Source organism: Scyliorhinus torazame, chromosome 30 (genome assembly GCF_047496885.1).
Source record: "Scyliorhinus torazame isolate Kashiwa2021f chromosome 30, sScyTor2.1, whole genome shotgun sequence".
Classification (NCBI taxonomy): Eukaryota; Metazoa; Chordata; class Chondrichthyes; order Carcharhiniformes; family Scyliorhinidae; genus Scyliorhinus; species Scyliorhinus torazame.
In genome coordinates, this window is record NC_092736.1 from 10,314,658 (window position 1) to 10,340,355 (window position 25,698).

At 42.7% G+C, this 25,698-nt stretch overlaps 1 protein-coding gene across 3 annotated transcripts in view; it reads left to right on the forward strand.

Moving 5' to 3' along the window:
• etfa (electron transfer flavoprotein subunit alpha) overlaps positions 1 to 25,698 on the forward strand; it is a 64,878-nt gene that overhangs the window by 26,988 nt on the left and 12,192 nt on the right. For 2 of the 3 annotated variants that reach the window (XM_072492789.1, XM_072492791.1), the window contains exons 6-10: positions 2,048 to 2,158; positions 3,158 to 3,259; positions 4,202 to 4,270; positions 5,676 to 5,758; positions 20,547 to 20,612. In XM_072492789.1, the coding sequence (XP_072348890.1) occupies positions 2,048 to 2,158; positions 3,158 to 3,259; positions 4,202 to 4,270; positions 5,676 to 5,758; positions 20,547 to 20,612 (431 nt within the window). The remainder of the gene's footprint in view (positions 1 to 2,047; positions 2,159 to 3,157; positions 3,260 to 4,201; positions 4,271 to 5,675; positions 5,759 to 20,546; positions 20,613 to 25,698) is intronic. The other variant, XM_072492790.1, reaches the window with a different exon arrangement.

The following is a 25,698-nucleotide window of genomic DNA, read 5'->3' on the forward strand; positions in this document are numbered from 1 at the left end:
TGTGCAGAGACTGCATGTTCTCCTCATCTCTGCGTGGGTTTCCTCCGGGTGCTCCGGTTTCCTCCCACGGTCCAAAGATGTAGCAGTTAGGTGGATTGGCCATGATAAATTGCCAAAAGGTTTGGTGCAGTTACGGGATAGAGTGGTGGTGTGAGCCTAGGTGGGGTGCTCTTTCGGAGTGTCGGTGCAGATTCGATGGGCCGAATGGCCTCCTGCACTGTAGGGATTCTCATTCTCTGTGAACTCAGACCTCCAAGGGAAAACAAGGATTCTCTGTGATTTTGCTCAGCTCCTCATCGCAAAACTTCAATCAAGATCATCCAGGGACATAGTGCAAAATATAAGGCCCCAAAAAAAGACAATTAGGAAACGTGCACTCGGATAAAATACAGGATTAAAATGCGAGCAGAGCCAGAACTCGTGAAAACGCAGCTGCTCCCACGCTCATGTCACATGACTCCCCCTTACTGCATAATTTAAAGGCAGAATTCTTGACCAGCAAGGGGTGAGTTACAGAGTAGAGGGGAGGCAGGAAAGTGGGGTTGAGGCCACAATCAGATCAGCCACGATCTCATCAAATGTTAGAGTAGAGTCAAATGGCTGAATGACCTACCCCTATTCCTAATTCATAATTTGTATGTGGATTCTAGATAAGCTGATGTTTGTGGCGCTTAATGGCCGGTGAGTTGAATGTTAGGAAAGTTGTACTTGAGATTTTCACCAGTGGTGGAATGAGGCAGGAACTGAAGCAGTTGATGTCATCGGGGTACAAATAAGCATGTTTAAAAATGATTGATTGAATATTGGGAGGTACTTGGTACTCAATTCATTGTCATCCAGGGCGTTTCTGCACTGTTGGGTTTAGCAACAGAGTAGACCAAGAAGAGGATGAAATGGGTGGCGTGGGGGATGGTGGCTAGGTTTGAGTATTTGGAGAGGAATGATTGGAATATTTTTAGACTTGAGTGCTATCTTGAAATATGGCTGTGGCTTCATGGGCTGGTTCAGCACAGTGGGCTAAGACAGCTGGCTTGTAATGCAGAACAAGACCAGCAGCGCGGGTTCAATTCCCGTTCCAGCCTCACCGAACAGGTGCCGGAATGTGGCGACTAGGGGCTTTTCACAGTAACTTCATTGAAGCCTACTTGTGACAATAAGCTATTATTATTATTATTATTATTATTATTATTATTATCAACCTTCCACAGAAAGCAGGGAGCACCACCTCATGAGGTGGCTTTGCACCGTGTCTTCAGGAGTATGATGCTGTTATCAGGGCTTCCTGTTGTTCAGACAATTTGGAAAAATTGTTACGATGGCCAGCAATGTGTTTTTCATTTCACATTTGAAGTTGTTCATGGTCAGGAACATAAATTTGAAAACGTTATTTTTGATTCAAAGCACATGCACAATCATTCCAGTGTATCTGAAGTTTTAGATTCCCGCATGCACAATGGAAATGTTCCTCGATTTAAAGTAAGGGTCAGTGGGAAAGAGCTTAAATTTTATTTGCTGATTGGTGGTCCACATCCGTGTGACAGAAAGGACACATCTTTAAATCAACAACAAATATTTTAGATTAATGTTGAGAGAAATGCACAAAGTACTGTCCTGTGCCTGGAGCTAAGTTGCTACAACTGATATTGCTGGCAATTTCAAATGTCCAGTGGCTATTAAATACCAATGACTACTGTTTGAGCCCAGTCAATCCGATGTGTGGCACTATTGCTTTGCTTTCTTTGTTACACAGTCATGCCACTTAGTTGTGCAAAGGAAAATATTAACTGTATAACTTCCTCAGGAGTGAAACTATTTTGAACCCATGCAATCTATACATTTCCACTAACGGGTTTGAATATGAGCCCCCATTTAGTGTGAAATCAGTTTTCTGAGGATGTATTAAACATGTGCTTAAGACTAATGATAATTCCAAAGCCACTTTTTGGAATTTTGAGTTTTCGAAGATTTGGGCTTCAAAAGTCTGCCTTGAAGTCTGAGCCTTCTTACTCTTCCGTAATTTTTGTTCTTAATTCGTGAACTTCCGCAGGAAATGCTTTGTGCACAGTGAAGTCCGACGATGAAGTGAAAGTGTTCTCTGTACGAGGCACATCTTTTGAAGCTGCTTCTGTGGATGGAGGCAATGCGAGTTCTGAAAATGGTAAATGACAAACTCTTGAACTTTTCAAGCACTTTCATTGGGTCACTTTATAGGTTTGAGCAAACTGGTTTCCTGGCCAGCATTACTCTAGGTTTCTGCGAGTACCATCATTCCTTTGTTGTATATAAGCTTGGAAATGAGCTGCAGGCAGTGTGGACGCGCTTTGTGATCATCTGTTTTGTGGGAAAGCTCAGCAGTCACTTGCCAAGATCTTGCAAACTGCGAATAAATGACCAGACAAGGTGTTTTCCAGTTAGCATTTGCGGAAAGGAATCCTCTCCAGAATGCTGAAAGAACTCACTGATCCGCTTTGAGTAGTTTCACGAGATCTTGATTGGAAGGTGGAGCTCTGAAGATTAAGTTGGTGTTTGCTGGGGGAGCTTTCCTTTGCCCCTGACCTCTCAAGATGCTTCATTCTATCCAATTTCCTGTATACAGTAAACTCCCGCCATTCATGATGCTTTCGCATATTGGTTTGCCCGCGCAAAAAGGGTGTACACCTGATCGCGCATTGCGGCCCAAATCTCCACCCATTCGAGGTATTGGTTCCAAAATATCTTCAGAAATTGGAAAGATTTCTCTTGAGGTTCTTTTTAAAGTACATGTTTATTACCTTCAAGGGATTACATATGAGGGAAAGAGTCTAATAGTAAGAGTTTGACTCCCCAGTGGTCGGCTTTGAAAGCACAGGACTGTAGATTGGTGGAGGGGGTGGGCAGTCAGCTGGTGAGCCGCTTCATAGATTAATGTTCTGCAGGTATTAATTTGTTGAAACAATAATATGGATGTTCTACAGCATGAAAAGCACTGTATCAGTGCACAATTTCTATTCCAGGTAAATAATGTTGCTTTCTGTGTGCTTTGGCCAGACTATCCTTCAACTAAGTCGATTTCCTAAAAAGGTGATTTCTTGTATATATTGTGTAGTGCTTATTTATATTGTATGATGCTTTCTATAATAATCTTCCTAAAATTCCCTCCCAATGTTTTTGTGGTTAGTTTCACCCCCACCTGGAGCTGGTGTGTCTGAGTGGGTTGGGCAAAGCTTGACCAAAAGTGACCGCCCAGAGCTGACCAGTGCTAAGATTGTTATATCTGGGGGTAAGTAGGTAACATTGTGCCTAATATTTTAATCTTCGAAGTGTAATAAGACATGAACATGGCAAGTCAATATGATACAGAACTTTGTACATTGGATTCCTCCCGCACATATCAGTTTTCCGGATCATTCATGTATTTTCTTGCTCAAATGCCCCCCACAAACCCCCCCCCCCCCCCCCCCAAAGAAAGATCCCCCCCCGGGTTGCTGCTGCTGTCCGACCTTCATCTAACGCTCCGCGAGATAGTCTAGGAACGGTTGCCACCGCCTGTAGAACCCCTGCGCAGACCCTCTCAAGGCAAACTTTATCCTCTCCAACTTGATAAACCCTGCCGTATCATTTATCCAGGCTTCCACGCTGGGGGGCTTCGCCTTTTTCCTCATTAACAAGATCCTTCGCCGGGCTACTAGGGAGAGAAACAGTTAACGGTTCAAGTCGATGACATTTCATCAGAACACTTCCCGACCTGAGTATTTCCAGCACTTTTTGTTTTTATCCGTTCGCTGAAAGGTGCTGCAAATCAATTCTGTTTTTCATGGCTGTCATTTCTGACTAGTCCACTGGTTAGCAGGTTACTTGAATTCAGTTTCATAGTGGTAAGTAAATGACATCCCACTGGTTCTGGACAAGCTCTCCTATGACAAGCTGTGAAATTGAATCCAATAGCTCTAGTTATTTGTGGCCTAGCGTCAGAAAGAAAATAAACATGAGCGCTGTTGAATTGGTGTGAATTCCCAGACTGTTTTATCGACGTTTTTCAGGAGAAATTGCCAATCCCTTCCAGTATAGTCTGCATGTGACTTCAGTCCCATATTATGCAGTTTATTCTTAATAAGGCAGCCAAGCAATTGCAGCTCCGTTGCTACCATATTGAAACCTATTAGCAATTCTCTGTTGTATAGACTGTTTAAATGGTTGATATGATTGCCTTAATGTTTACTAGGGCGTGGATTAAGGAGCGGAGAAAACTTCAAGTTGTTGTACGACCTCGCGGATAAGATGCATGCTGCAGGTGGGTGCATTTTTGACACCTTTCTCCTTTTGTTAGGTGAACATAATTTGTCATTAATGGTTGCTACCGTTGAGCCACGATGTAGTGTTCTAAAATTAGCCGGGAGAGGTGCACCTTATTTGTTAACTTTTTCCCCCTCAAATTAGAAATTTATTGGAAACAAATTTAATGAGGTATTCCAATAACTCCTTATCACAATTATTGTCATGCATAGGTGAAGGCAAAGAAGGGACAGGTAAATAGCTCTCTCTTGCAGCCTGATTTGCATCATTCCCTGGTTGAGAGGGTGAGCCATTGAGTGCTGCTTTGGCAGTGCTGACACGGCTACTTAGCCTACAAAAGGAGGCAACACAGCTTGTGGTGGCTTATTCTATTGGAGTGTAGTTACTGCATCGTGAGGCATGTTCCATTTCTTGAATTTTAGTTTTGGAAATAAAATTTCTTCACCCAGATAGTGGCGAGCCTGTGGAATTCGTTACCACAGGAAGTGGTCAATGTCAAAACATTGTATGTTTTCAAGAAGCAGTTAGACATAGCACTTGGAGCGAAGGGGATCTAATGATATTGGGGGAAAAGTGGAAATAGGCTATTGAGTTGGATGATCAGCCGCGATCATAATGGCGGAGGGCGATCGAATGGCCACCTCCTCCTACTTTTCAAACCAAATTTAATACATCTGTCTAACAGCACTTCATCAACTTTCCTCTTTGTGCACTTCATGTCCACGTTTTCCATTTAAAACTCGACTTGCTCATTTCCAATGGGAACTATCTATGTAAATTTGTCAGGCTGTTATTACTTTTGTCAAGATCTGCAGGGTCACCTCTCATGTAAGAGAGCATAACTGTCAAGTCTCTACAGACAATTTCCATTATAAATTGACACAAGAATTTATAATGGAAATACAGAGAAGGTATGACAATTGGGATTGGATTCCATCTGCACACCCTGGTCCAATTATACCCCCCCCCCCCACCCCCCAGTTCAAAAAATAAAACTTCGTCTTGATGCCTTATGCCATAATCCAGGAGATTGACTAGAATTTATATTAAAAATGAGATGTTCTGTCATTTTGAGTTATAGGCACACATGATCCGTGTTGAGCCACAGTTAGCCTGATATGAGAGGATGCTTCCCAAACATTTAAGAGAAAATACTAAGCACTAAAATCATAAACCAACCTTTTAAAAATAATATTTCAATCTGTGTTTACATTGAATTCAATCCTGGTTTACTAGTTGGATAAAGTTATTGCGGTTTTGATGCCGTTACAATTTTGAACCTTGATTTCTCATTTATAAAATATCGTTTTGTAAGCCGATACTTTAATTGTGTTCACCGTGTTATAATTTACTGCAAGGTCTAAGACAAGACACAGAGTAATTATTTTTCATGTTTGTTACAGTTGGAGCTTCTCGAGCTGCAGTAGATGCAGGGTTTGTACCCAATGATTTGCAAGTTGGACAGACTGGAAAGATTGTAGCACCTGTAAGTTGATATCCATTAAACTGTTTAACCTATTGGTAGGGTGATTAAGGGCAGTATATATTGATAATTTGGGAGAATCATCGAATTTACAGTGCAGAAGGATGCCATTCGGCCCATCGAGTCAGCACAGCTCTTGGAAAGAGCATCCCACTTAAACCCACGCCTCCACCCTATCCCCGTAACCCCACCTAACCTTTTGGACACTAAGGGGCAATTTAGCATGGCCAATCCACCTAACCTGCAAATCTTAGGACTGTGGGAGGAAACCGGAGCACGTGGAGCAAACCCACACAGACACGTGGAGGAAGTACAGATTCCACACAGACAGTCACCCGAGGCCGGAATTGAACCCGGGATCCTGGAGCTGTGAGGTAGCAGTGCTAACCACTGTGCCACCCTTAAAATTACCAATGGAGCTCCTGGACAATTACAAAGCTCCCTGTCGGGAAATTGAATGCTGGCTCCCGCGTGACAGGCAGGGGCATTAACCACTATACTAACGTGAAACTAGAAGGTATTGCCCCTTAATTGGAAAAAAAGAATTAGGTACTCTAACAAGAAGGTATTGACAAAAAGGTTGATGTCTGTGTCCTGATAAGCCAACGTTAAAACAGACTTTAAATGAAATGCATATGTACAGCTCTCACTGGCTTGATGTATATAAATCTGGTTCTGAATTCACACCTGTTGTAATGGACACTAGGATTTTCTTTTTATTACTCCAAGGTGAGGGAAGTAGAAGTTATTGAGTTTATTTTAAAGGCATATTTACAGTGGATAAGGCAGGCATGCCTTGCACTTTAACAGTAAATGACTGATGCAAAGGCACTATAAGCTATGGAGCCCTGACTTGTGCATAGAACCGCACTCTTGATGCTCAAGCTGTTAGGTTTCTATTTAAATATTTAACTGGTGGATTTTCTCCCTTTTGCCGCTGGGATTCGTAGCTCTCGGACTTCTGGCACGACTTGAAAGGAGAGGCAGCAATGGGTGAAATAAGTTGGCGAGAGCAGTGTGCGAGGATTCTTCTGTTTGGGCAAGGACCCATGCAGCCAGTGCAGAAATATCTTAAGCCACACTTTAAATAGCATTGATTATTTTAATCATCTCTAGCCATTGCTAAGTTAATAATACCACGCAGATTTTTCCAGTATCTGTTATATTTTTCAGAATTAACATTCCAGCATTTACTGATATTTTAAATCTGTTTTTTTTCTCGGAGCATTAAATTATAAATTTATTTGGGACCAGCAAACACAATTAAGCATGAATGATTTACGGGAATAAGATAAACAAATTCCTGTGTATTCAAAGCCAAGCATTTGCCCTGGGGGTATAAAGCTAATTAGTTGTGTGGACTCTGCTGTCATTTGCTAATTTAATGATAAGTGTACACACTGGAAAGAGTTTAATGCACAAGAAAATTGTGCATATATGCAGCTAGGTATTTTGAATTGGTATTTTAATTCCCTGAAGGTGGACGGTAAGATGTTTCGCTAAAGTGTTCCAGCAAACATGACTAGAATGCGAAGGTTCCATTAGTGCGCAATTCAGGGTCATGAGGTTCCTAGTTTGAATTGAAGTCTCCTGGAAAATTTTACATGTTGGCTACTGGGTCAGGTACATCCTTTGAAATCGGGTTTATTTTCTCGAACATTTGCTAAGCTTATTGCACGATGTAACCATGAAGCGAAAGCTCTTGCACCTCTTGTGCTGTGACATATCTTCCCAAACTTGAGCTGTTTTTCTTGTTGAATGAAAGACGTGTGCGATGTCGATCGCCATTTCAATTAGTTATTTAACCCTGAGTGCTCCAACCTGCATATTTGAGCCTCAATTGCCTGCTGGTTATTTTAAATGAGCAATACGATCAGATTTTTGCGACAATGTGTGCTGTTTGTTGCAGCAATTCTTGTTTTTTTTTTCATTCAAGAGATATTGTGCATATTATACAACCAAAATCTTGCTTTGAATAATGACAAAACTTGGACAAGATAACTTGGGACATTGAGAGAACTGTGGTTTTGCAAGTCATTTTGAGATTTGGTTAACCTACAATTTACCTACATTTAAGAATGGAATATTATTGTTGAACTAATGTTTTTTTTTTAAACAGCTGCATGAGCGTTATTGCTGACAGCCAGGGAAGAATGTGGAAGTATTTATTTTGCAGTGGTGTTCAGAAACAAAATTAATTTTTTTCAATTACGTTTTGTTTACTGGACTGCTCGATTTTAAGATTTTTTTATGGGGTGCAGCTCCGAAATTAATGTTCAATTGATGACAGATAAACTACTTCAGTGCACTACAAAAGACTGAATTCTATACTGGAAATCATAGTAGTTTATCAGTGTCTTTTTCCCGGGGTAGAGGGGTCAATTACCAGGGGGCATAGGTTTAAGGGGCGAGGTTTAGAGGAGATGTACGAGGCAAGTTTTTTTACACAGAGGGTAGTGGGTGCCTGGAACTCGCTGTCGGAGGAGGTGGTGGAAGCAGGGACGATAATGACGTTTAAGGGGCATCTTGACAAATACATGAATAGGATGGGAATAGAGGGATACAGACTCCGGAAGTGTAGAAGATTTTAGTTTAGACGGGCAGCATGGTCGGCGCAGGCTTGGAGGACCGAAGGGCCTGTTCCTGTGCAGTACTTTTCTTTGTTCTTTGTGTACTAACATATAGTGCATTGTACCATTAATGTTAATGCAACCCTGCTTTATTTGGTTACCTTGCTGACTTGCAGCAGTTTGCATCTAATGCAAAGGAAATACTGATTGCAGGTAAATACTTCTTTGTTTAAAAAAAATAAATTTAGAGTACCCAATTCTTTTTTTTCCCCAATTTAAGGGGCAATTTAGCTTGGCCAATTCCCCCTGCAGGCACATCTTTGGGTCGTGGGGGTGAGACCCACGCATACACGGGGAGAATATGCAAGCTCCACACGGACAATGACCTGGGGCTGGGATCGAACCCGGGTCCTTGGCACCGTGAGGCAGCAGTGCTAACCACTGCACCACTGTGCCGCCAAATACTTCTTTGCTAGTTGCAAAATGTCGCAGGCACTCAAATGGTTAATTGGTTAGCATTCTGTTGGCACAGCTTTTAAAAAATCTTTCATATAAGCTTCCATTAAAGGATGTTGGACATTACAAAGTTTGACTAAGGAGACCTGTACATGTTCTCTGCGGTTCAACTAAAGCTCTCAATGGTTAGTGAGATCCATAAGTGCACATAAATAATGTGTCCTGAGAATAGAGACAGCCTCTAAACGCAGAAGTGCCCCACAAAGGATGGCATAAGTGCTATTCTGTTGCTCTTTCGATATACTTGTTACGTATAATTTGAATATGATTCAGTTGACTTTTTTTCATCTTCCTAGCAAGGTGCACGACACGGGTTTAACCAACAATCTGAGGTAAAACCCCACCTGATTGTAGTTCATGAGTTGCTTTAGTCCACAGAATGGTATGCTAGTTTATTTTAATAAAATATCTTCTGTCACACTGTCTTAGCAAAAGATTCAAATGAAAATGAGGAGTTGTACTTCATTCCAGGAACTCTCATTTCAGTTATACTGTAACTGCTGATCTGATTTGCACAGTCTGTGGATCTTATTCTCATTAGCAGAGCTTTTTTAAATTTAATTTAAAAAAAATATACATTTAAAGTCCCCAATTATTATTTTTTCAGTAAGGGGCAATTTAGCGTGGCCAATCCACCTACCCTGCACATCTTTGCGTTGTGGGGGTGAGACCCACGTAGACACGGGGAGAATGTGCAAATTCCGTACGGACTCCACAGTGACTCGGGGCCGGGATCAGAACCTGGATCCTCACTGCTGTGAGGCAGCAGTGCTAACCACTGTGCCATCATGCCGCCCCCCAGTTGACAGTAAATGGCACTTATGCATAGTGTTCTTTGCCCTACTGAAAATCTGTTGGGGAAAGACTGGTTTACATTAGGACTTTAAGTTTCAACGTGCTTATAATATCCAACTTAGCTTAATGAGTACTTTTTAAACTTTTGAAATTAGAATTTACAGCACATCAGCTTTCTTCCACCTATTTCAGTTACCCTATTCCTTTCATTCCTTTCTCCGCATTTCTATCTAGCTTTTCTTTAAATGTGTGCTGAAGTTACCCCAGAGCAATGTTGAGCCAGGTTGATGTGACAAAGTCTCCCCTGGGCCAGGGGCCATCTCATTCCGGTTTCGCCGCAGAGCATTAACACAACATGGGAGACAGCAGTTAAGAGTGATAAGCCCAACTCCACTGGCGTAGAAAACCAGTGCTATGGGCTGTCTCCAATGGCGGGAGGGACCATTGTGCCCCGTTGGTCAGCCACCTTCCACTGGGGCCGCTGACTAGTCAGTCGCTGACCTACCACAGTCCATCCGCTCCATTTGGTGCTTGGAGCTTAAGAGTCTCTGCTCAACAAGTGGGACAGAATCTATCACACCAGGCAAACAAAACAAAACTGAAAAGAAAGAAGATGCCAACTCTGATTGGCAAGCTGGAATGTCAGGACTATGTTGCTGGGATTGACAGACAACTTGCAGCTCGTTGCTAACGTGTGTAAGACAACTGTGATTGACATTGATAGGCTGAAAATTGACAGAGCTTCCTTACTTGAGAACCGGCTTGCCGAGAGGCAATCACTGAGAGAAAAACATTGCATGTTGATTTGCCAAGAAAGATTTCAGATAGTTGGGCTTGTAGCGCAATGGTAGCCCGTCTGACTGCAGATCAGGAAAGAGTTCAGAAGAAATGCATGAGTGTGGTGGCAAACCGCCAACGCAACTAACAAATGGTTTAGAATGTGTTCTATCCATCCATCCCTCAGCTTAAGCAGGGCTAGTTAATCTCATGAATTTCAATGCTCCAACACTATGTCCCACTACAGTTAAGAAAGAACAGTTATGTGACGAACTTGGCACTGCTATCAGCAGAATCCTTAATCGGGCCATTTTTACTTCTGGGGATTTCAACTCGAGTGGCCACGGATGAAGAGACTTGGCCTTTCTGCCTCCGACATCATGGCCTGGAAAAGAAATAAGAATGGACGGGAACTACTTAAGTTTTACTGCTACCCATGAGCTTCTTTAAGAACAAACCATACTGCAAGGTGTTCTGGAGGCATCCAAGATAAGGGCATCGGCACCAGCTGGATCTGATCATCACTCGACTTGACTCGCTGTCCTCGCAACACATACAACAGCTGCCCTGTGATACAGACGCAACTCTTGAAGATTTCATTCAAAGCAGAAATGCCATCTTCACATCAACATCAGCCATACTGCCTAGCCAGATAAAAACCAACAGTCCCTCACCTCGATTGACCAGGTGCTCGCTGGCCTCCCCATATCGAATGCAGGAGTAAAATGAACATACTCCAGGACCCCTCTACAATACTGCACTCCATGGGCAGCAAGAGCAGAAAAATGCTGATTGGTTCAAGACTAACATCACTGATGTATTGAAGCCAAGTAGCGCACTCTCAATAATTACCCGAGACTCTGAATGCACTAAGGGCTGCTGGGTGTGTGGCAATGACTACTAGTTACAACTGCTAAAATGTCCAGATGCCCTTCGGCATAAGATGCTAAGAGCATGTTTGCAGGATTCAAAACAGCTCCATTGAAAACAAAGGCAGGCGAGGTAATCGCCGACTGCAATAAACAGTTGGAAAGGTGTGTGGAACACTATCTTGTTGTACTGTAGAGAGAACGCTGTCACCGAGGAAGCTCTAGACATCATGGCGAGCCTGCCTGCCATGGCAGAGTGGGATATCGAACCCACAGTGGAGGTGCGTTGCCTCACTTACCACAGGCAAAGCTCCAGGTGCTGATGCTATGCCGCATGAACTCATCAAACAGCCAATCCGAAAGCACCTGCTCAAACTTCTGTTCCTGCTGGAGAGAGGAGGGGTCAGTGCCCCAGGATAGATGTGATGCAAAGATTGTGACCCTGTATAAGAACAAGAGTGGCTGCAGCGATTTCAACAACTGGCAAGATATCTCCCTGCTGAGCATTGAGGGAAACGTATTTGCCTTTCAGACTGCAGATCCTGGCTAAACAATGTACCCCCAATTTCTTTTTTCAAATTTAGAGTACCCAATTTTTTTTTCTCCAATTAAGGGGCAATTTAGAGTGGCCAATCCACCTAACCTGCATATCTTTGGGTTGGGGTGAAACTCACGCAGACACGGGGAGAATGTGCAAACTCCACACGGTCAGTGGTCCAGGGGCGGGATTCAAACCCGGGTCCTCAGCGCCGCCATCCCAGTGCTAACCACTGGGTCACCGTGCTGCCCTCAATGTACCCCAAATTGAGTATCAATTCAAAAATGGAAGATCTACAATTGACGGGGTCTTCTCAGTCCAGCAGCTATAAGAAAAATGCCATGAGTAAAGAGACCACTAAACTTCATTGATCTCATTAAGGTGTTTGACCATGTGAACAGAGGCAGTCTATTTAAACTGCTGGAGAAAATTGTACTGAAGCTTCTCAATGTAATCTCCTCTTTCCATGACGACATGATGGGTGAAGTCAACTATGACAGGGCAGCATTGGAACCCTTTTAGATCTGCAGTGGGGTTAAATAGACTTCAGTTGTGTCTGGCAACAGCACTTTAAAAAAAAAAATGTTCTTCTCTTTATTGCTGTCATGTGCCTTCAGGACATCTACAAAGATTATCAACTTACATACAGAATTTATAGAAAGCTGTTCAGCCTTGCAATATCCAGGCTTGGGCTGACGGTGGCATGTTACATTTGCGGTAGATAAGTGCCAGGCAATGACCATCTCTGACAATAGAGGACCTGACCATTGCCCCATGACATTCAATGGCATTCCATTGCTGAATCCCCCACAATCAACATCCTGGGGTTACCATTGATTTGAAACTGAACTGGGATAGCCATATTAATACTGTGGCTACCAGGGCTAGGAATCCTACGGCGAGCAACTCGCCTCCTGGACACCCCCCCTCCCCCCCAAAAAACAAAAAGCCTGTCCGCCATCTACAAGGCACAAGTCAGGAGTGTAATGGAACGCTCTCCACTTGCCTGGATGAGTGCAGCACCAACAACACTGCAACAGGTCAAACCTTCTCCTTCCACAGATGCAAACCTTCCACCACCGACAAACTCACTTGGAAAATATATGACTTGGAAATATATCACCGTTCCTTCACTGTCGTTGGGGCCAAATCCCAGAAATCCCTCCCTAACAGCACAGTGGATGTACCTACACCTCAAGGACTGCAGCGGTTCAAGAAGGCAACTCGCCACCACCCTCTGATGGACAACTAGGGATGGGCAATAAATGCTGCCTGAACCAACGACACCCACATCCCGTAAACAAATTTAAATAAAATTCTGCACTAACGTTCCATAATGAGGAGCACCTGAAGTGGCAAATGGACAGATTCTTTCACTGATAAAAGTTTGGTTTGACCATCAGCATCAAGAAGCCAAAGGTCATGGTCCAGGCTGATGCCATATCGGCATCTATCAGTATTGACACTGTGATGCTGGAGGTTGTTGAAGCTGCACATGTCTAGGCTCCGCAATCACTAGCAATCTGTCACTTGATGCTGAAATCAAGTATGCATTAAAAAAGCTGCAGCTGCTATGCCCAAGCGTAGCAAGAGAACATAAAACAGTAGCAAACTGAGAACACCAAACCCTGAGACTACGAATCCTGAGTCCTCAGTGCACTGCTTTACAGTGATGAGACCTGGGCAACACATGCTGGGCTGGAGGAAAGCCTGACCAATTTCTGACTTCACTGTCTGAGACATATTCTCGGCATCTTCCTGGAATGTCAAGGTCATCAACTCCATGATTCCGATGTGTGCTAATTCCGTCAGCACACACATTTTGTTACGCCAGTGAAGTCTGTGCTGACTTGGCTATGTTCTTTGGATAGATGATGGCCGTATACTGGAAGACATTCTGAATGGTCAACTGGGAGTTGAGTCATGACCTCCTGGTTGTCCAAACCTCCAACACAGGGACACCTGCAAACGAGATATGAAGATGGCAGAATTGACACACACAACTGAGAGACGATCATCAGCCTCTGGAGGCTGGCTGTTTGAAAGGCATTGGAAGAGGTGAGCAGAAACTTGAAACTCAACTTACTGAGCCAGAGGATACATAGATACATAGAAGATAGGAGCAGGAGGAGGCCTTTTGGCCCTTCAAGCTGTAAGATCCCTCCCACCCGGCTTACTCACTCTTCCAACTTCTTCCATCGGGCAGGAGATACAGAAGTCTGAGAAAACGCACGAACAGACTCAAAAACAGCTTCTTCCCCACTGTCACCAGACTCCTAAATGACCCTCTTATGGACTGACCTAATTAACACTACACCCTGTATGCTTCATCCGATGCCAGTGCTTATGTAGTTATATTGTATATGTTGTGTTGCCCTATTATGTATTTTCTTTTATTCCCTTTTCTTCTCATGTACTTAATGATCTGTTGAGCTGCTCGCAGAAAAATACTTTTCACTGTACCTCGGTACACGTGACAATAAACAAATCCAACCCAATCCAATCCAATCATGGCTGATCATCCAACTCGATAGCCTAATCCTGCTTTCTCCTCATAGCCTTTGATCCCATTCACCCCAAATGCTATATCGAGCCATCTCTTGAATATAGTCAATGTTTTAGCATCAACTACTTCCTGTGGTGATGAATGCCACAGGCTCACCACTCTTTGGGTGAGGAAATGTCTCAGTGAGTAGTGCACCTGATTAGTACCCTGTCTTCCTCTGCATACCAAAATGGCATTCCTCAGCCACACTTTGAGATACTTAAAGCTGAATTGACCGCCACAATATAAACCATTGTCTTCTGAAATGGAAGGCTGCTACCGCTATCGCAATATTACATGGCCCTACTTGAAATCCCATCTGATGCTATTTTTGTACAGAAATGAGATGGTAAGCATGTCAAACCTCTGGCATGGTGAGTCAAATCCAAATATTCTTACTCTAAATCGGAAAGCAATATTTTGAAATATAGTACATGAGTAAATTGAGGCATGACTTGTGGTAAGTGTATCGGCATTGGGAGGAGCAAATGACTTTGGACCAATAGCCAAAGCTGTCTGTTACTGGGGCTTTTCCTCACCTCCTATCTGTGTCTCTTGTGAAATGATTGATAGGGATATGATTCGCCAGCAATGCCACGATTGTATTGCATGGCAGCTAAGATAGTAGAAGGTGAGCTAGATGTACCTTGGGTCACTTTTGTCCAGCAATTCCTACATTCCAGGTGTACTCCTGGATTTGAGACCTGCCCATTGAATCAGTGACCAGACGGCACCAAGAGTGATGTAAAGAAATAAGGGAAACATTCGTATACCAGATTTAAACAAAAAAGGATTTTTCACAATCTTGGTATGGGGCGGCATGTAACACAGTGGTTAGCATTGGGACTACGGCACTGAGGACCTGGGTCACTGTCCGTGTGGAATTTGCACGTTCTCCCCATGTCTGCGTGGGTTTCACCCCCACAACCCAAAGATGTGCAGCTTAGGTGGATTGGCCACGCTAAATTGCCCCTTAATTGGAAAAAAATAGTTGGTACTCTAAATTTATAAAAAAGAAAAAAAAAACCAAAAAAACAATCTTAGTATGAAAGCAGCTTAGAAGTCCCAATAAGAAAACTTTTTAAAAACCTGTATAATACACACTAATGTAAATAGCAGGGGCTGGTTTAGCACACTGGGCTAAATCGCTGGCTTTGAAAGCAGACCAAGGCAGGCCAGCAGCACGGTTCAATTCCCATTCCAGCCTTCCAGAACAGGCGCCGGAATGTGGCGACTAGGGGCTTTTCACAGTAACTTCATTTGAAGCCTACTTGTGAAAATAAGCGATTTTCATTTCATTTTCCATTTTACTGTCGCAGACGTGGTGGCAGCTTGTGATACTTGATGTTGTTATTGTTTTGGTTATTATTATTGTTTTTATAATCTGCGAAATATTAAATGGAAAATTCCAATAAAAGTATTTTTTAAAAGCGAAAGCAGCGTAGAGCATCCATATGGTATTTAATCCCCGCACTATGAAGATATGGGCTCTTAACCATGAACAATGTAGACTTCCAGATTGTGGTGGGTGGGAAAGGAGCTGTTTTTCCTTTCTGTTTTCTGACTCTGTGTTACTAATCTTTCGTCATTTTATTCAAATCTTCCTGTTGAATACAAAGTACAGCAACCACTAATCACAGAAGGCACAAAGGTACTTTCTGTGTTCACAGTTGCAAAGACGATCGCAAAGTTCTCCCTGGCGTCCTGGCCAATATTTATCCTTCAACCAACATTCCTAAAATGGCAGATTATCTGGTCATTTATTTAATTAAGGTCTGTGGGAACCTAGTGACAAATTTCCTAATTCTAGCATTGACGGCATTTCAAAAGGGCATGATTTGTTGTTAAGCATTTTAAAACATCCTGAGGTGATGAAAGATGCTATATCATTGAAAGTTCTTTCTAACGGTCAAGTTTTGTTCCCAGTATTGAGAGTAAAATAAAGCACCAGTTCAATGGAGTGTCCTACCTTCATGAGCTCCTCCTACAATAGTAGTGAGTGATAGTGTGTGTGTTGGGGTGGGAGGGGGGTGGGGGAGGTGACTGCTTGTATTTGTGTAGCACAAACGAGAAAAAGATTGAGTGCTCAAATGGTTGAAGTAGCAGGTGGCCTATGAGCGTGTGGCACAGTAGTCTGTTAAGTGTTGTCATGCACCTGCAGAGTGTGACCATGTCTGATTGAGTTAGCTCCAGCCTGAGAAACTGGTCAGTATCTTTGTGTTCTCACACACAAAACAATCGTTAATAAATGGAGTTGCAACACTTTTATCTTTCGCTAGCAGGCCAGCTCGGTGTGTGTGTCTGTATGTGTGCGCTGCTGTGATCAGATCAGTAGAAAAGCCGAAACACTGACAAATATAGGTAGCTTTGGGGATCCTGGTCAAGCTTGGCGAATCGTTTTGCTTTCCATGTTGTGTTTTTATGAAAAACAAAATTATTCAGTCATGCCTAGGAGTTGGTCCGCTGAAAACTTCTGAGTGTATGTTTATTCGCAGCTGGGACCCCTTAGCGACAGGCTTCTCTGCTGGCTCCTGCTTTTCCTTAAAAAAAAGATAAATTCCCACCAGATTGACAGACTTTTTGATATTGCAATATCTGCTCTAGCTTTTAACTCTACCAGAGTTCTGTTCACAAATTGATGCTGTGCTCCCGCGGGATTTGTGCAGAAACATTAAATTGTACTGAAATATTCATGTGCGAGTGCATTTAGCTGAGAGCAATTTATGTGCTGCTCCCTGGAGGCCAGAAGGAAACGTTGCGGGGCCTCTCACTCCAGCAGACACCCTAAGCACTCATCTTAAGGGTAATTACATGGCTTCCTTGATCAAAGCTGGGGAAAATCTTCTTAAGAGTGGGATGGGATAAGTGCGGATCTGTTGTGGCTCATGCTCCACATTCTCTCCATCTGAGTATAAATATGCCTATCACTCGTTCAAACAATATTAGAGAGCTCATTAGTGAAACTTGGTAAAAGATAACTTGATGCAATGTATTTTTCCTTGCCTCTATTTCGCCGAGTTCAAAATTGAACCTAACCCCCTCACATCATTTAGTAAGATTTTGGGAAAGCCTCCCTTGTGGAATGTTTGAATGTGTATCACAACTGCCTTTATGTTGATTCATTCATGATATTGGGGGCTCTTTAGAAATTTAATTTTGTGTTTCTCATGTTAAATGGCCGGCTTCATGTAAAGTCACTAAGAAGGGAGCTACTGGTGAATCTGCAGTACTCATCACCTGACACTGTGTGTGCCTTCTGCACCCCACTCCGTCTACCAAAGCATATGTTTGGTGTATCCTCTTTCATGTAAGCAGGAACTGGGACAGATTGTCTGAAGTATATCAATTCTATAAAACAATCTGTTTGCCAGGCTGTATGATTAAATCTCAACAGTCTAAAGTAATGATTAACAAAACTTATTTGATCTTCCTATAACATTTTAAGTGTCTGCAGCATAATCTCATGCTAAGTTTGATTTGTCCCATTCATGCAGGATTTAGAAGGTTGCACATTAAAACAAATGTGATGGCTGTACATTGAATCTGCCTTCTGGGGAGACATTCTCGATGTCGCACGGCAAATGTATGGATCCTTGTCGAACAAAGTGATTAAGTTGTAATTGGTTATTGAGTGTCAGAAAAAGTGAGGTTGCTAACCATCTGAAACCAGAAATTAAAGCTGCTGGCTCCTAGCCTATTTGATCTCGTAAGACACAAAAGATTGTATTGTTGGCTTTACATTTGCAAAAAAGTGACGGCTATGAAACTTGAGAACAAGCCACAAAGTAGTAAGTCAGCATCGATCGCTTGCTAGGGTGCAGATACTTGCTCCCAATACCTTGAGCATTATAATGCACGGAGGTGTCACACGTCAGGGGATTGATATGTGATTTTCCTGGCCTGAATGAGTCAGGTATTCGATGGATAAACCCATTTAAGATGCTGGAGGGTTACAGGATACTGATACATATTGGAGTGGCCAGGGCAGATGTCTAGGGATAGAGGAAGATAGAACCTTCACGTCACACTGTTAATTACAAGAGAGTCTGAAACAAAGTGATGTGCTGGCTACAATGGGACTTCATATTTTGTTTCTGTGCTTATGTTGTGATGGATTGAAAGCTCTCCTAATAGCTAGTGGTCAGATAATGCAGCATTGTTTCAGACAACACATTATTTCTGTCGACGACACTGTTTACTTTTAATTTAAAAGCACTTAACATGATGCAATTGTTTTTCCAGCGTTGTACACCTGATTACGCCATTGACACAAAATTATAATTTCATTTTATTCTATATTATCAACTCCAAATTGTAGTTTACATTTTTACGAAGCAGTCTGTATTCAAATTTATTTCAATTTTGCAGGAATGTGATTACTTAAGCAGAAAAGTGCTAACTGGTACATTTAATGTATCTTCTAAGGGCTCGAGTAGGTAGGAGAGGCACTGTTTTTGTAACCGGGGGATATAGATTTAAAACAATTGGCAAAAAGGCTGGAGATGAGTGGCTTGGTGATGGGAGAGGACAGTTGGGAGATGAGAAATGTTTCGTTCTCGGCGATTGTTACGACCTGGAATGCGCTGCCTACAAGGGTGATGGAAGGAAATTCAGTGACGCTTTTCGAAGGGAATTTGAAGAAATACCTCAAAAGGAAAAAAATTCAGGTCACCGAGAAAAGAGCAGGGGAGTGGAACTGATTGGATAGCTCTTTCAGAGAACTGGGAGAGGCTTGATGGACCCAATGGTCACCACCTCAGCATCTGTGATTCTATAATTATGTGAATGTGTGGTTTAATAAAACTCTTACGACAGTAAACCCTAACTTTTACTCGCTATTTATAAGTAATTACATACTACCATCTTAACTGAAACTATTTGACTTTCCAGTTCATGGTTATGATATTTAAAAAAAATTAATTTAGAGTACCTAATTCATTTTTTCCAATTCAGGGGCAATTTAGCGTGGCCAATCCACCTAACCTGCACATCTTTGGGTTATGGGGGCGCAACCCACACAAACACGGGGAGAATGTGCAAACTCCACACGGACAGTGACCCAGAGCCAGGGACCTCGGCGCCGTGAGGCAACAGGGCTAACCCACCGCCACCGTGCTACCCTATGGTTATGATATTTTAACCCGAATCCTAATGCACGGTTAATAGGAAATTTTCACTACACTTAGTTGCCAACAACTCCTTTTGACTTTCAAAGCCCAAAGATTCTGGCATTATGTGGAATCTGCAACCTTTGTGTCTGATTTAAGTATCATGGAATCATAGAATTTACAGTGCAGAAGGAGGCCATTCAGCCCATCAACTCTGCAACAGCCCTTGGAAAGAGCACCCCAGTTAAGGACACTAAGGGCATTTTAGCGTGGCCAATCCACCTAACCGGCACACCTTTGGACTGTGGGAGGAAACCGGAACACCCGGAGGAAACCCACACAAACACGGAGAGAACGTGCAGACTCCGCACAGGCAGTGACCCAAGCTGGGAATCGAACCTGGGACCCTGGAGCTGTGAAGCAACGGTGCTAACCACTGTGCTACCGTGCTGCCCTATCATGTTAACTAAGTCAATGCAAATCTGAATTCTGTAATTTCTTCTGAGACATTGTTTTTTTAGTGCCATTTTCGGAAAGTAACCTTACCCAAAATCCTTTTATTTTAACTACTTTCAGCTTTTCTGTGTTTATTCAGATTGATGGATAGATGCTGAAGTTATTAACACATTTTATGAACAATTTTGAACTGAGTTTTTGGTTGGATTGACAAGGTGGGAAAGCATTTAACAACAACTCACACTTATTTAGAGCCTTTAATGTATTAAAACGTCCAATGTGCTTCACAGGAGTGTTAGTGGGCAAAACCTGACACCGAGTCATATGAGATACTAGGGCAAGATTGATCGCAGAGGAAGGTTTTGAGGACTGATGGTTAGGGAGGGAATTTCAGAGCCCAGGACCTAGGCACAGCTGCTAGTGGCAGAGCAAAAGAAATCAGAGATGCACAAGAGTCCAGAATTGCAAGGGCACATTGATATTGGATGGTTGTAACCAGTTATGTGATGTAGAATGTATACTGAATTACACTGTGACTCTTGAAATAATTGTTAAGACAAAGGAATACCTTGCATTTTACTCTCTGTGACAAAAATGTTCTTTTAAAACATTTTTAGGAGCTGTATATTGCTGTTGGGATTTCGGGAGCGATACAGCATCTGGCAGGAATGAAGGACAGCAAGGTATTTTAAACCGAACATGCTCTTTTGGTGGCTAATTTTGGCTGGCATAGTCAAAATGGGACGGGAAGGTTGATGTCTTGTTGCTCTTTCGGAGTAGGATGGTGTAGTGCTTACGTTATTAAACTAATAATCCAGGGAATGAGAGTTAAAATCCTGCCATGCTAGTTTCAGGATTTGCATTAAAAACAAAATCTGGGAATGAAAACCTTAGGGTCAATAATGTTTTAAAAATATAAATTTAGAGTACCCAATTCTTTTTTTTTTCCAATTAAGGGGCAATTTAGCATGGCCAATCCACCTGCCCTGCCCATCTTTGGGATGTGGGGATGAGACCCACGCAGACACAGGGGGAATGTGTAAACTCCACACGGACAGTGACCCGGGACTAGGATCGAATCCAGGTCCTCGGCGCCGTGAGGCAGCAGTGCTAACCAATGCGCCACCATGCCGCCTCTCCTAGGGATCAATCATAGTGAACCTGAAACTGCCTGATTGTTGTATAACCGCAGCAGCTTCAGTAACAGTCTTTTGGCATGGAAACCCTGACCCAGTCTGGCTTGCTTTGTGACTCCATTCCCTCACCAACCTCTTTGACTCCTTTATTGTCCTATGGAGTAGCCCAGCAAACCACTCCACATGGACTGCAGTCGACCTCAAAGGTTCACCGCCACTTTTGCGGGTGACTAAGGATGGACAATAAATATCAGCCTTGCCAATGACCCACATTCTGCGAATGAATGAATGTATTAAAAAAAAATAATTACATTCTTGAAGTACGTAACAGTGGGGAAAAAAACTTGAAAAATTAGCCTTGAGGTCAGACTGTTTTTCTTTTTTTCTTGTGGATTTTATTTATTGAACATTCTTGTTTAAACTGATGACCTAATTGTGATCCCAGCAGAGAGAGAAAAACTCATTCTAATGGTGTAAGGAAAATATAGTAGCATGGTCTGCCATTTCAACTCTGAATAATTCAGCTCCCTTGCTCTGTGGGGCTTTATTCTCCCGACCACTTCCCCAGTGATGATCAAAATTTGATTAAAATATTACGAAATGGCAGGGACAAAAACCAAGGTTCATCATTTATGTTTATGTTTGAATCGTTCTCTTCTGAAGCCAAGTTACTCCTGACATTTCAGGCAGTAATGAGTTTAAAAAAATAAATTTAGAGTACCCAATTCATTTTTTATTTCCAATTAAGGGGCAATTTAGCGTGGCCAATCCACCTACCCTGCACACCTTTGGGTTGTGGGGGCGAGACCCACGCAGACACGGGGAGAATGTGCAAGCTCCACACGGACAGTAACCCAGGGCCGGGATCGAACCTGGGTCCTCGGCGCCATGAGGCAGCAGCGCTAACCATTGTGCCGTCTATAGGTGCTAATGAGTTATTGTGAATTTTATTAGTTCACTATGACAGCAAAAGGAAACAGGAATGTCATGTCAATTCTTAGCCATGTTCATATGCTTAGATTGCACTGTGTAATTTTTCTCTCTCTTTATCTTTACAAAGTGCTTTTCTTGAACCCAATGACTTTTAATTCTAGTTCTCAGTTTGCACAGAAGCTTCCAAGGAATTTCCTTTACTTTTATGAGCCGTGAAATACCTGTGCAATATAAATTTCTTCCTGTCATCCATTTGCTGTCCTTGTTAAGTTGTTGTATTGAGAACTAGACACGGACGCCATGATCCTCAGTGGCTTAATCTTTCCTCTGGGTTTGGGTGCTGTTGCTGCAAATAATAATCGGCCAGGAGGGTTTGAATTCAGATTGTTTCCACGTGTCACCTAATCTGCAGTGTTTACATTTGATCCGACATAGCACTACTGTAATGAGGGGTTGGACCATTGAGCCCCTTGATTTAGATCCTGGCTGATTTGTCCCTCAACTCCATTTATTCGTCTTTATTTCATGTCCCTAGGTACTCTTACCGAACAAAAATCTATTGATTTCTGTCTTGAAAAATTTAGTGAACACAGCATCCGTAGCCTTTTGAGGGAGTGAGCTCCAGATTTCATTATCTTACATGTGACGAGTTTTTATTTTCCTCTGATGTTGTGGTAGGGTCAAGAGTTACCAGAACCTAATTAAACCAAAGTAATTCTGACCAGTGATAAAATAATGTTTTCTCCCTTTCTGCTGTTTAATATTGCAATTTATAATTAGTGTGTTTATATAATGTTTCTTGTGGTTTCCTTTTTCATGTAGTTATATTTCCAAATGTTGCATTATTAATGCACAATCTCTTACTGTATAATGATTTTGTGTGAATTCGGTATCTGAGGCCGTTACTTAAGTACTGCTTCCAATTTTAACATTAAAATGGACTGAATTTATTTGGTTTAAAGATCTGTCAAATGAACTCAAACATAACAATGCACAATATAAACTATACATGGAATCATCCGCAGTGAAATTTGCTTTTTACTCCTTGGCTGGCAATGTACCAAAAAAAAACGTTAACCCCTTATGGCATGATCATAGAGATGTTTTAAATAGTATTGGCATTTAGTTAAAAACTGCAACCAAAATATTCTGAAAAATTATAATGTATTGAGATTATTTCTAGTTGTACCAGGGCAGCACGGTAACAGAAGTGGATAGCACTGTGGCTTCTCAGCGCCAGGATCCCAGGTTCGATTCCCCGCTGGGTCACTGTCTGTGCGGAGTCTGCACGTTCTCCCCGTGTCTGCGTGGGTTTCCTCCGGGTGCTCCGGTTTCCTCCCACAGTCCAAAGGCGTGCAGGTTAGGTGGATTGGCCATGATAAAAAAGATTAGGAGGGGTTATTGGGCTACGGGGATAGGGTGGAAGTGAGGGCTTAAGTGCGTCGGTGCAGACTCGATGGGCCGAATGGACTCCTCCTGCACTGTATGTTTTATGTTCTGTGATATTAAAATACCACTGTGACACATCACCGTTAATAATGTAGTTGGGAGGGGCAGCACGGTGGCGCAGTGGTTAGCACTGCTGCCTCATGGCGCCGACGTCCCAGGTTCGATCCCGGCTCCGGGTCACTGCCCGTGTGGAGTTTGCACATTCTCCCCGTGTTTGCGTGGGTTTCGTTTCCGCAACCCAAAACCGCAGGGTAGGTGGATTGACCACCTATGCAGGGTAGGTGGATTGACCACGCTAAATTGCTTCTTAATTGGAAAAATGAAATGGGTACTCTAAATGTATTTTTAAAAATTAATGTGGTTGGATTAAAATGCCCTTCCGCCAGCGGGTCTAATGCGGCATAACAAGTTCTTATTGGGAAATAAATAAATTGAGTCCTCACTAAATCTCCACCAGTTGTGAGTGAAATGGAATAACTCCTCCAAAGAAACCACAGATCCTGAAGACATAGTAATTTCAAAATAACCGTATTGAGGAGGAAATGCATCTGACTGTTGCAGAATAAAATCATACGGTCATTTATTATATACGGTTTTATGATTTTGTAACATGGGGAAAGTAGAACATAGAACATTACAGCGCAGTACAGGCCCTTCGGCCCTCGATGTTGCGCCGACCTGTGAAACCACTCTAAAGCCCATCTACACTATTCCCTTATCGTCCATATGTCTATCCAATGACCATTTGAATACCCTTAGTGTTGGCGAGTCCACTTCTGTTGCAGGCAGGGTTCCACACCTTTGCTACTCTCTGAGTAAAGAACCTACCTCTGGCATCTGTCTTATAATCTATCACCCCTCAATTTAAAGCTATGTCCCCTCGTGCTAGACATCACCATCCGAGGAAAAAGGCTCTCACTGTCCACCCTATCCAATCCTCTGATCATCTTGTATGCCTCAATTAAGTCACCTCTTAACCACCTTCTCTCTAATGAAAACAGCCTCAAGTCTCTCAACCTTTCCTCATAAGATCTTCCCTCCATACCAGGCAACATTCTGGTAAATCTCCTCTGCACCCTTTCCAATGCTTCCACATCCTTCCTATAATGCGGCGACCAGAATTGCACGCAATACTCCAAATGCAACCGCACCAGAGTTTTGTACAGCTGCAACATGACCTCATGGCTCCGAAACCCAATCCCTCTACCAATAAAAGCTAACACACCGTACGCCTTCTTAACAACCCTCTCAACCTGAGTGGCAACTTTCAGGGATCTATGTACATGGACACCGAGATCTCTCTGCTCATCCACACTGCCAAGAATCTTACCATAAGCCCAGTACTCTGTCTTCCTGTTATTCCTTCCAAAATGAATCACCTCACACTTTTCTGCATTCAACTGCATTTGCCACCTCTCAGCCCAGCACTGCAGCTTATCTATGTCCCTCTGTAACTTGTAACATCCTTCCGCACTGTCCACAGCTCCACCGACTTTAGTCCCATCAACCACCACCCTTTGTCTTCTTCCAGCTAGCCAATTTCTAATCCAAACTGCTAAATCTCCCTGAATCCCATGCTTCCGTATTTTCTGCAGTAGCCTACCGTGGGGAACCTTATCAAACGCTTGACTGAAATCCATATACACCACATCAACTGCTTTACCCTCATCCACCTGTTTGGTCACCTTCTCAAAGAACTCAATAAGGTTTGTGAGGCACGACCTACCCTTCACGAAACCGTGTTGACTATGTCTAATCAAATTATTCCTTTCCAGATGATTATGCACCCTATCTCTTATAAACCTTTCCAAGATTTTGCCCACAACAGAAGTAAGGCTCACTGGTTTATAGTTACCGGGGTTGTCTCTACTCCCCTTCTTGAACAAGGGGACAACATTTGCTATCCTCCAGTCTTCTGGCACTATTCCTGTTGACAAAGATGACTTAAAGATCAAAGCCAAAGGCTCAGCAATCTCCTGCCTAGCTTCCCAGAGAATCCTAGGGTATATCCCATCCGGCCCACGGGACTTATTTTTCACCCTTTCTAGAATTGTTAACACCTCCTCCTTATGAACCTCAAGCCCTTCTAGTCTAGTAGCCTGAATCTCAGTATTCTCCTTGACAACATTGTCTTTTTCCTGTGTGAATACTGACGAAAAATATTCATTTAGCACCTCCCCTATCTCCTCGGACTCCAAGCACAACTTCCCACTACTGTCCTTGACTGGCCCTACTCTTACCCTAGTCATTC